At 37.8% G+C, this 12,388-nt stretch overlaps 1 protein-coding gene across 2 annotated transcripts in view; it reads right to left on the reverse strand.

The window, feature by feature from the left end:
- Positions 1-7,834, reverse strand: part of USP25 (ubiquitin specific peptidase 25) — a 143,550-nt gene extending 135,716 nt beyond the window's left edge. The window contains exon 1 of one of the 2 annotated variants that reach the window (XM_081234059.1): positions 7,680-7,834. In XM_081234059.1, coding sequence (XP_081090185.1) covers positions 7,680-7,724 — 45 coding nt within the window. In that variant the 5' untranslated portion in view covers positions 7,725-7,834. The remainder of the gene's footprint in view (positions 1-7,679) is intronic. The other variant, XM_081234060.1, reaches the window with a different exon arrangement.
- Positions 7,835-12,388: the final 4,554 nt, after the last annotated feature.

Raw genomic sequence — 12,388 nt, forward strand, 5'->3', positions numbered from 1 at the left:
TAAAAAACAAGAAAGAAAATAAACCAAACCATTTGTTCATTTGCTGGGGGGTGAAGCCGAAAAAATAAATAAATTAAAAAATAAATAAATAAAAGCAGCAATAAAACAAAAACATCCACTATCATCACTTCTAATCAACATTTATCATATGTCTTACCTAGTATAAGATAAAATGAAATTATAGGCATAGAAATTGCAACTAAATAAAACTGTCATGACTTATTTATGATATGATCTTTTATGTAGAAATTCCAAAATTATCTATGAAAGTATTAGAATAAAGTTTAGCAAGGTGGCTAAATATAAGATCACTATACAAAAGCCAGCTGCATTCATACACACCAGTAACAAATAACAAACATTTTAAAGCACCACATATTATTGTTATCAAAAGTATCAACTACTTAGGACAAACAATGTGTAAGAATTCTACTGTTAAAATGATAAACTAAAAAAAGAAAAATTAAAGAAGACCTAAATAAAAAGAAGTATACCCTGTTCATGGATAGAAAGACTCAATATCATAAAGATGTTAATGATCCCAAATTGGTATATAGATTCAATAAAATTACTAAAAAACTAAAACAGGTTTTTCGGAGAACTTGGTAAAATTATTCTAAACTTTCTAAGGAAGATAAAGTACCATAACACTTCGGAAGTAGAGGGGCAAACTTATTTTTTCAGTACTAGAGATTACTATGAAGCCAAAGCAACGAAGACAGGATGGTATTCACAAAACGAATGACGGAACAAAACAGCAGAGGGTGAAGAAAAGCATTTTCCATAAAGCTTTTATATATGACAGAGATGGTATGTCAGTTCACTGGGGGAGAGCATTAACTTTTCAATAAGGTAAGATTAACAACAAAAAAAAATCATACACAAAATAAAAATTAAATTGGATCCCTACCTCACAACAGGTACAAAAAATTAAGTACAGACAGTATAAGGTCTAGATGTTACAAACATAACTAAAATTCTTATTACTATACAGATGAATTTCATTTATATATCAAGGTGAAAAAAGTTTCCAAAGTTAAAACAACTAAAATTAAAAACATACCTTCAGGAATTCAGAGCGGCAATAAAAAGGAACTCAAGGGGAGAATGAAGACAGGATTCAAGCTGATTACAATCTCAAATGAAAATAGAGGGATGCGACGAGGGGACTATATGGTTGGATATAGGTTACTTTCAAAGTTCTCACTTGTGTTTTAAGTAGTGCATTCAATGTGTGCTTATCATTAAAGATTAATATGCTATTTCATAAGTAAATAAAAACATATTTGCATAGAGAGCTGATCATGATCCAGCGTTTATGATTAATTCGATTCTGTGTACCTCAGAACCAACTAGTGTATACATTATTAAAACACACCCACAAAAAGGTATCTCACCACCTGTGTAGGGAATAAATGCAGAATTGGCATTACAAAAATAATAATGCAAAGTAAAAAGTTATCCTAGCACATAGAGCAAAAAGGGAAAGAAATTATAAAATGAAATTTGAAGCAAGGTAGACAGATGAATGGTATCTAATATTCAAATAATGTAGTTTCAGAAGGAGAAAGAAAAAAGGAATAGAGTAGATGTAATAATTCTTAAATATATATCTTTTTCCTGGAAGAACACTGAAGTTTTCAGGTCAAAAATCCTTGCCAGGATGGTTAAAAATACACACACACACACACACACACACACACACGTGTGAAATTTCTGCATTCTAAAACCAAAGAAGAAATCTTATAAGCTTATACAGAGGGTTAACAACTTATCTACCAAAAAAAAAAATCAAATGGTATTAAACTACACAGAAAAACATAGTTAAAATTAAACACCTAAACACCTATTTTTAAAAAACTTATTAGCTACTAACATGTAACACAATTAAGTAATATTTTTGATGTAAGGTATATTGTAAAAAATTTTAAATATCATCATTTAAATTAGAATTCCATATTATCCCAACAAAATCAAGAATGCTATAAGTAAAAATATGCTAAACAGTCTTATCTTATTGGGGGCACAGGGAAGGAGAGAAAACTATTAATTATTTACAGAAAAACATGTTTAAATATATTCATTTAGAATTAAAAGAGCAGAAAAAGCTCTTTAAATAAATGAAAGTCAGAGGGCAATAAAAAGATTAAATTTGTTATCACTATATATGGAAACGATGAAATCTTACTAAAAGACCAGCAAAAACACAAGTTTGGATTAGATCCATTAGAAATACAAAGATAATTCGATGAAATTACATTAAAGGTAGAGACGTCAATATCTCTCAGAATTTAACACATAAAGAAAAAAAACATGAAATATTCAAATGACACTGTAAGTGTTCATTTAATATATAAATATAGAACTCTATAACTCTCAAAAAATACATATCCTTTTCATATGATCATTAAAACCTCATGTACAGGGCTTCCCTGGTGGCGCAGTGGTTGAGAGTCCGCCTGCCGATGCAGGGTACGTGGGTTCGTGCCCCGGTCTGGGAAGATCCCACATGCCACGGAGCAGCTGGGCCCGTGAGCCGTGGCCGCTGAGCCTGTGCTCCTCAGCGGGAGAGGCCACAACAGTGAGAGGCCCGCGTACCGCAAAAAAAAAAAAAAAAAAAAAAACCTCATGTACTTAGTTGTAAGAAATTCTTAATAAATTTCTAAAACTATTACAAATCATATTCTCTAAAGGCACTTTCAACTGTGTGGAAACTAAGAATCCACAATTTAAAAAATGCAACAAAAAAAGCAAAACAAAAAATATTTTTAAACAATGAAAGAAAAAATTTTAAAGATACTAGTCAAAATTTGGAAAGCGTAACTAAAACTTGCTCTAAATAGAATGGTCAGCCTAATATAGTCCTATTCATCAAAACTTCCAAGTAACAGGTACTTAGTTTGAAAGATCAAAAATAGTTAAAAGCTACTAATTTTGAATGGTTTAACCTAATGCTACATTAACAATTCCAAAAGTGTAGGAAAAAAAACAAAAAGCTTTCTAATGCTTTTATTAGCTAACCTTAATAGCCCATATACATATAAAAGCAAACCTTGTAACCAATCTCATTTAAAAACAAAGATTCTAATTTTTTTAATTTAGTATACTGAATTTGGAGGCATCACGACTGAATGCTATTTTGCCAGAAAGCAATACAGATTAATGGTTAACAGCAGAAGCCCCTGAGTCGCGTGGCCCAGGGTTTAAATCCCACTCTTAACATATACTAACAACGAAACGTTGCTTTAGTTCTTAACTTCTCTATTACTGTTTCCTCAACCGGGACATGAAGGTAAAAAAAAAGTCTCCACCTAAAAAAGTGGTTGGGAAGATTAAATGAAAAAAAGTTATAAAACTCTTAGCACAATTTCTTAACATAGTACATAGTAAATATTCCTTCTGTTACAATCGTTCTTATTAGGACATATAAAATATCATCAGTTGTTGCAAAAAAAAAGAAATTTGATAAAGAGTCAACATCTAAATCTGATTTCAAAGCATTTTAAAAACTTATAACTGTAAGGACATTTCATATTACAATGAAACAATACATAACAGAAACTAGGATTAACCCTAGTAGTATTCTGTAATCTTAGCTAAAACAGTAAAACACTTTATGAGTAAAGAGGTGTAAAGATTGACAAAGAGGATGTCAGATGATAATTATTTGCAAATGATATGGCCTGAATACGAAGAATATTGAAGAATATCAACAGAATAATAGAACTAATGAAAATTCATTAAGGCAGCTGGATACAGTGTTAGTATAACAAATCCAAATTAGGTAAGAAAAGAAAGGAGTGAAAAGGGAATAAGCAGCTGGATCCCTTTCTCTCTGCAAACCAAGTCTTATGCTAATACCAAGATAACCAACTATTTCATACTAAAGAATATCCATTTTATATAATGTTTAGAGTGATTTATATAATGTTAACTGTCCCTTGAAATGTTGTATTACATTTTTATAACTTTAGATAATACCTAAATTAGAAAATACTACATTATTTTAACTAAGAAATTTACCCTGAATTCAGCTTGTATTGTTTTGCAAATTTTGTTTTAACCCTTAATTTGGTTAATCTGTGACATCCTTCCCACCCCACCCCCCGTATAACTAAGTGAAAGCTGACTGTTGAGCCATAAGATTCCTTCTGCCTCCATCCTCTACTATTTCTTTTTTATCCTCCCTGTCTGGAATAAATGTATGCTTAGCTCCACTAAACACTCAGATCTTCAAAAGTTGCTCATGTCTAATCATACTAACTTTAAGGCTTTAAAAGAAGATTCAGAGGCATTTAATGACTTGCCCAAGGTCATAGAAAGGTGATTTAGATCAACCCACATCCTAGTCTTTTCACTACACTGCCTATATTCTAACAGTTGTCCACAGTTTCGAGCTTCCATCATTTCTCAATAATGTTAAATCGTGAGATTCAGTTAGGGAACTAAAATAACCCCTGCGATTGCATTCCTTTTAGAAAACACTCACTCATTCATCAAATATTTACTGAAACCTACTATGTGCAAGGAGCTGTTCTAAGCCCTAGGGTGAAATGAAATAGGCAAAATTCCTTCCCTTATGAACCTTATATTTTATTCAACTCAGGAGGATACATTTAATGAAAATAGTATCCAGCTCACTTAACTCTACAAATTAATTTGGTCCCTGGGAGGAAGGCTTCTATATTGCTGCCCTAAAGAATCCTTATTTGGTAGTGTATATATATATGTCAATGCTACTCAGCAGCATAGCACAGGAAGATCAGCTTGGTGCTTTGCAACGACCCAGAGGGGTGGGATAGGGAGGGTGGGAGGGAGGCTCAAGAGAGAGGAGATATGGGGATATATGTATGCATATGGCTGATTCACTCTGTTGTACAACAGAAACTAACACAGCATTGTGAAGCAGTTATACTCCAATAAAGATGTATTTTTTTTAAATCCTTATTTGGGACCTGAATCTATGAATCAAATTTCTGAGATGCAAGGATCCCACACTTAGGTAAATATCAAGCACAAAGGCTGAATACACACGTTCAAGAACAAAATTATGACAGATTTTAACTGTAGCCAATCTGCTGCCAACTCCACCTCACCTGTATCATCTTAAACCTCAAAAAAACAGCTCTCTGCAGTTACACTTAATCTCATAACTCCCTGCCATGGCTAAACTTGAGCAATCAAGCAAAGAACACATCGGAGGAAAAGACAGCCCTTGCCTTATGTTACCCTGTGACAAGCTACTCTGTAGGTGACAAAAGACCTATGAGTGTTGTGCTTTTTTTTTTAAATCATACATCCTTCTGGAAGAAAAAAAAATCTTGAAAAAGAGAAAACTGTTCCAACTACCTTAAATATGGCTCTTCATATAAAGCTAACATTATACATGAGCATACAACACACAATTTTTTAAAGGAGAGAAGAAAACAGGCTAAGATTTTGGTTATGCAATATGCACTAGACACTTCTCGTTTTACTAGTAATTCATAAAGTTTCTAATGTAAAAGCAAAGAGTTTCACTTTTGTTTCTCCTAAAGTAGTTCATTTCCTAGTTACTAGCTTGAAGCCTACTTCCTAGTTACTAGCATGGTGGATTTAAATCGTCAATTCATTTTAAGTGGATGGTTTAAGGTATCTGAACCTATATGAATAGTTTTAAATACTTCTGAGTAACAAAGTAATAGTATATTAATATAGAAAGCAAACACATCACATGTTTCTTTTAAAAATAATACATAAACACCATGATGGAAGTATAAAAATAAATGCAATTGTATTGCTCTAAAAAAAATGCCCATAGTATCAGTGAGATGATCTGACAGACACCCACTAAAAACAGCATCATAATGGTAATATTTTAGACTAACAACTACTCCCTTTGTTTAAGGAGGGGACTCAGCAAACTAGGAAACTGGACTTGGTGGCCAGGATCACTTTCAGTAATTTGATTCTTGATTCACAATTTTATGCATAAACCTCTGAACTGGGCATATCTGCATTACCTAATTTTGTGCTAAAGAAGTACTTTAGTCCAAAATCAATTTTAAAAACTCACAAATTTCTTGCCAATGTTCAAATTTAAGAGATGTGAAGAGTATGAGTTATATTTCCCACTTTGAAACGCATAGCCTTTAGTATGCAACTTTGAAGAGAACTATAAACAGAAGCGACACCAAACCTATTAAATATTGCTTGGTATACATATGACCACAAGATCCTCCTCTAAGTATTAACACTTTGTCATACTCAACATCAAAAACTAAAGTTTAAGGTATTCCAAACAGAATGGAGGGGATGAGGAGATAAACTGTTCTAAACCCCCATTATTAAATCTAGAATTATTTCACCGTAAATAAACTGCAGTCTGCAATAGTCTTCAAAATTAACCAGTATAGCACAAAAGAGTTCCAAAGACAACTTTCCCAAAGTGCCTAAACTAACAATGCGCTATCCTTGCTTTCCAAAATTCTTGAGCATCTTCAGTTACCTCAAGTACTATAATAAAATTCTAAAAATAATCTCAAAGCAAAAACTTAGCAAGCTGCGTGTATACACACAGTCAGTAGGACAGCAGCCCTTATTCTAAAATCAAGCACAGGTAGGATATAACAATGCCAAAACTACAACAGGGTGGGGCATTCACTACTCTCCCAGAAAAATCAAATATACTTTTGGTAGCTGCTCTCTGTAAACGCTGGTTACCCCCATAATTCCAAGACGAGTAAAGCAATGTTTTCCTTTTGCCCAAAATGCTTTTCACACCAATGACCACCCCCCCCAAAAAAAATTAAGTCATAGCCCACTACTTTTCAGGATATGGTGCAAGCCGTGATAGTGCACTTGAGATTCTGAAAGCAAAATCTAGAAAAAAAGTAGCATCTCTCATTACTTAACGTAAAAGATGTGAAGCTTCACAAACCCAGATTTTTTTCTTAAGTCAGTGACCATTTGAATGTGTGACTGAGGCAAGAGTAAAGGGTGAACTATGGAACAAGGTCAAACTTAGGGGACAATGGATTCCTGGAATAACATGGCCAGAAAGGTTTCCTTAAGGGACAGTTTCTATATCCATAAAGAAAAGAAAAAGAAACGGAAGGAAGGAAGGAAGGGAGGAAGGAAGGGAAGGAAGGAAGGGAGGGAGGGAGGAAGGAAAAGGAACCAACCAAATCCTCTACTTTTACACCGAGTCTACCTGGTTAATGTACCTGTCCCGCCAGGCCGACTATTCAATTCTGGTGGAGACCCTTTTGCAAAATAGCAGGCCTGGAATGCTCCTACCTTGGAAATAAAAACTGGGTTCAGAGGGGATAACAACCGGCTATTCCTTTTTTTAAAAAGAGGAGGAAGATAAAGTTTAATTAAGAAGCCATACAGAGGAGTGTAGGAATGTGAGGTCGCGCTCAACCAATAGCCGGCACCGTCTGTTACAGGAAAACAATCGGCAAGAAGGAAGTGCACTGAAACCCGCTAACTACACCCCGCTTTCCCCACGCAGCCCAGAACTGGGCGCGACGCCCCCAAAGCGGGTAGGGGCGGGGGGCAGCAAGGGGGAAGCCCAGAGCAGCGGAGGCCCGGGCGGCGGCGGGGGAGGCCGGGGAGGTCCAGGCCGAGGCGGGTGAGGGCGGCACGTCAGAAGGAGGAGCGGGGCCGGGCCGCGCCGGCTCGCGGCTTCGTCTCACCTTCTGCGCCGCGCTCTGCTGCAGCACGTTCTGCTCCACGGTCATGGCCCCCGCAGCGCCGGCGGCGGCGTCCGGCTCCTCGCGCCTCCGCCGGCCCTGACTGCCACGCTCCGCCGAGCTCCAGGGAGCGGCGCGGACGGCCGGGGAGGACAGCGCCCCCGCCAGCCAGGCGCGAAGGCGATGGCGGCCGGCGTGCACGGGCACCGCGGGCTGGCGGCGAGGCGCAGACAGCGAGGGCCACGGCGGCGGCCCCACGACTCCGCGCGGCCCGCCTCAGCGCGGCTCGTCGGCCGCGGCCCGGGCCATGAGCGGGCGGCGGACGCTCGGCGCGGGAGGGCGCGAGCAAGCCCGGACGCGTCACGCGCGCGATCCTTCGCTGGCGGCTGGCGGGCCACTGCGGGGAAGGGAGAGGGGACAGAGGGAGCGGCCGGAATGGCGCTGTCCTCCTCCTCCTCCCGCCGCGACTCCTCCTCCCCTCCCCTCCCCTCCCCCAACCGTCGTCACCGCCCCCGCCCGGCGGCTCCTCCCCCGCCGAGCCCCGCCCGCCGGCCGCCCTAACCCTACATTATGACCCGCGGGGCGGCGGGGCGGGACGGAGCCGCCCCGGAGCCCCACCCCCGTACTCGCGCTCCCGGGGGTGGAGCGAGGGAGCGCCACGTGGGCCGGGCCTCGGAGCCGCCCCTGCGGCAGGTTGCGCGACGCCTACCCTTGGCACCGCGATGCTCCAAGCCGAGGCGGGAGGGCAGCGTTTCTCTCTGTGCCCAGAATTTGTTAGATCGCTGGCTTTCCGAACTCCTCCAAGACAAAACATTTCTCTCCAGGCCGCATAACCTCCCAAAACCGCTTTGGGTCCCGAATCCCAGCTCCTTCCTATGTCTCTGGCCTTTCTAGGAATTTCACAAGCAGTAAACTCGCCCGAAGGGAAAAGTCAAGTGTGGTTTAAGCAAAAGGCTGTCAGAAGCCCATATGCTGCAATGTACTTTAATCCTTAACTAATCATTACGTAAATGAATATTGATATTCTCTGTCTACTTCTTTCATTCAAACATGTGCCAGTCACTGCTAGGCTCTGGAGAAATAAGGTATCTTTTCCAAAGGTTTGATATAAATGAAATACGGTCTATACAACAGACAATATTACAAAAGTATCACTGCCTAGATGGTACATCACCTAATATCCCAGTTGCCAAACAATTATCTGTTAACCACCCTGCTTGGAATATTTGACTATATGTGGAATTGTAAGGCAAACCTAATATTGAGAAAGCAATCTGTAGCCTCAAAAATATCTTAAGTTTCAGGAGCTAATGTGGGGATAGGAAGCAGATAGGGACGTGAGGGTGATGGTGTGACGGGAGAGGAGGAATAATCAGTGCGTATTGTCACAAATACAATGCACACATATGCAAATCTGGATATAGTTTTTAATCTGATGGCAAGAAAAAGTTTGGTACGTGATCATTGAAATATCAGGTTTTAATTCATAATCATGGATTACAGTACCTCCTAAGGTTTTGTAATCAATCTGTGCACTTTACAAGCTGTCTTTGCTCCGCACCCTTAGATGTCTTCAATCGCTTTTGAGGTCTTTCCCTTGAGTCTTCATGTTTATTTGCTCATTTGATTTTGACAGATTACAAATTTTATTTTACATCTTTAACAGAAGAATTTGAAAGGTTGTGAAGCGGTTGGAAACCCAGAATTTTAAGGAACAATGCAACAGTTCTGATAGAATGCACACATTTTTTATAACACTGAGACCCAAAGAGGGTGACTTGTCAACAAAAGCTCACTACAGCCCATTTTTCCTAATTTATAGATGAAAATTCTTTCCACATATCAACTCCAGGTTTGTCTGTGTTACAGATTTTTTTAAAAATCTATCCAGTTCATGACATTTGAATTTAACAAAGTTAAATTTAACATAAAAATCTGGTACTGTGGTTTTATGAGGATATTGCCAGATACTAAAGTTTAGTTTCTAGAATTTGGCAATAAATGTTCCTCTGAGTTAGATTTTATTTTTTTATTTTTGGTTTTTTAAACATCTTTATTGGAGTATAATTGCTTTACAATGGTGTGTTAGTTTCTGCTTTATAACAAAGTGAATCAGCTATACATATACATATAACCCCATATTTCTTCCCTCTTGCATCTCCCTCCCTCCCACCCTCCCTATCCCACCCCTGAGTTAGATTTTAGTTCCACAAAAAAATTATCTTACCAGTGCTTACTATATTATTACCAAATAAAGCTCTTTATAGGGTAGTTTGTACCTGCCCACTTTGATCATTCCCTAATCACTTTTGATGGTTTCCTATTTAATTTTTTTTAAATCTTAATTGTGGTTTTGTAGAACTTTGAGAAGTAAATTTCATGTCTCCTTATAGGTATTTTTTTTTCCAGAAAGCATACAATCAGAATGAATAGAGGATAAAAATGTGAGAATTTGAGATAAATTTGCACATAAGACCCATTGCCAGATATCCTAAATCATTTTAAAAATGTGCCCCAATATCAGTTTTGCTGTTCATGCATCAGCCTTAATATGGATGGTGGAATTATATATCCCCATTATATTATTTAATAGTTCCTAAATTATTGCATTGCTCTGGATTGTTGACACTTAGGTAAGCAAGTAAGGTGATAAATTTCATATAAAATTTAATGTTTAGTTTTTAAATTTATTTTTATTGAAGTATAGTTGATTTACAATGTTGTGTTACCTTCTGCTGTACAGCCAAGTGACTCAGTTATGCACATATATACATTCTTTTTTAAACTCTTTTCCATTATGGCTTATCCCAGGATATTGAATATAGTTCCTTGTGCTATACAGTAGGACCTTGTTGCTTAGTCATTCCATATGTAATCATTTGCATCTACTAACCCCAAACTCCCAGTCCATCCCTCCCCCATCCCTGCTCTCCCTTGGCAACCACAAGTCTGTTCCCTATGTCTGTCTGTTTCTGTTTCATAGATAGGTTCATTTGTGCCATATTTTAGATTCCACATATAAGTGATATCATATGGTATTTGTCTTTCTCTTTCTGATTTACTTCACTTAGTATAATAATCTCTAGTTGCATCCATGTTGCTGCAAATGGCATTATCTCATTCTTTCTTATGGCTGAGTAGTACTCCATTGTATATATGTACCACGTTTTCTTTATCCATTCATTTGTCGATGGATATTTAGGTTGTTTAAATGTTTAGTTTTTAACACAGAGTCTATTTTTCTATTGTGGATCAAAATGATGTTTCTAACAATATTTAATATTATATCTTATATATGAACCAAGGACATTGGTATTATTCTATCCTTACTCTTTATTTCTTTTCATTTAGAAAGGGTTTGAAAATCTGTTTCTGGACACCCAAAGTCTAATATGTTGCCAAAGCACATCTGTAAGATATGAGCAAGTGAGAAACATTCAGTTCACAGGGTAGATTTGAACAATTGCCACAACAGAAGAGTGTTTTTTAAATCTACTTTGAAGAGGATTGGAATTATTTTTCTTCTTAAGGTGTATTGACATTCTGGGACAATTTTGTTTCCACCAATAAGGGAACCATAAGCAATCATTCAAAGATGAGGTTTCTATGATGTCACAATAGCACCATTCATCAATAGAGTGTTCAGAGATTGGAACCTGTAAGAGTACTTCCTGACTAATACATGCACAATAAAATGCATATTGAATTAAATGGGCAGCCATGAAGAAGAGAAAAACAGGTTTATTTACACTTTTACAGTGTATGTCTAACTCTAACTTCTCATTCCAATTGGACAGCTTTGTGGTCCTGGCAGCCATATTGTTTTATATCACTATTAGGATCTCCAGGCATCAATAATGCCTCCCACACTGAGAGTCTCCAGATGTTGCTTCTTTGGTCAGTGTATTAGTTTGCTAGGGCAGCCATGACAAAATACTATGGACTGAATGGCTTAAACAACAGAAATTTATTTTCTCACAGTTCTGGAGGCTGGAAGTCAAAGATCAAGGTACCAGCAGGGTTGGTTTCTCTTGCTGCCTCTTTCCTGGGCTTGCAGATGCTGCCTCTGCATATTTGGTTGACCCTCTGTATACACACTCCCCTGGTGTCTCTTTCTCTTTTTATAAGGACCAGTCATATTGAATTAGGGCCCCACTCTAACAGCCTCATTTTAACTTAATCCCTCCTTAAAGATCTTACCTCCAAATATGGTTATATTCTGAGGTACTAGGGGTTGGGACTTCAAACTATGAACTTTAAGGAAACACAATTCAGCTCATAGCAGTTATATTTAGCCTACTTTACTTATAATCCTATACTTCATGCCTATGTGACATCAAATATCCTTTTTTCCTGCCCCATCCCATAACCTCTTAGATTGGCAAGAGGTGCATTAACACATTAAAAGATAGTATCTCCACATTTTCTGCCAATATTGACACTTCCAATTAGAATAGTTTTGAAAAAATGAAGACAGATTCTAGTTGAATGTGAACTATATCTTTGCAAGGTCTACTTTGAAAGCAAGATCTACATGGAGAAAAAGCTATACTTCATCAACTGAGAGACAGTACAAAGTGGAGATTTCTTGCATGAATCACTTGTTCTTCTTACCTTGAACATGCTCAAAAGCATAATCTGACACTGAAAATGGTTTAGAATCCCAGACCCTTTCTCATTTCCTACCTCTCTTACCCTGCTATAGTGGTAGG

The sequence above is a fragment of the Mesoplodon bidens genome (genome assembly GCF_964165515.1).
Source record: "Mesoplodon bidens genome assembly, chromosome: 5".
Lineage (NCBI taxonomy): Eukaryota > Metazoa > Chordata > Mammalia > Artiodactyla > Ziphiidae > Mesoplodon > Mesoplodon bidens.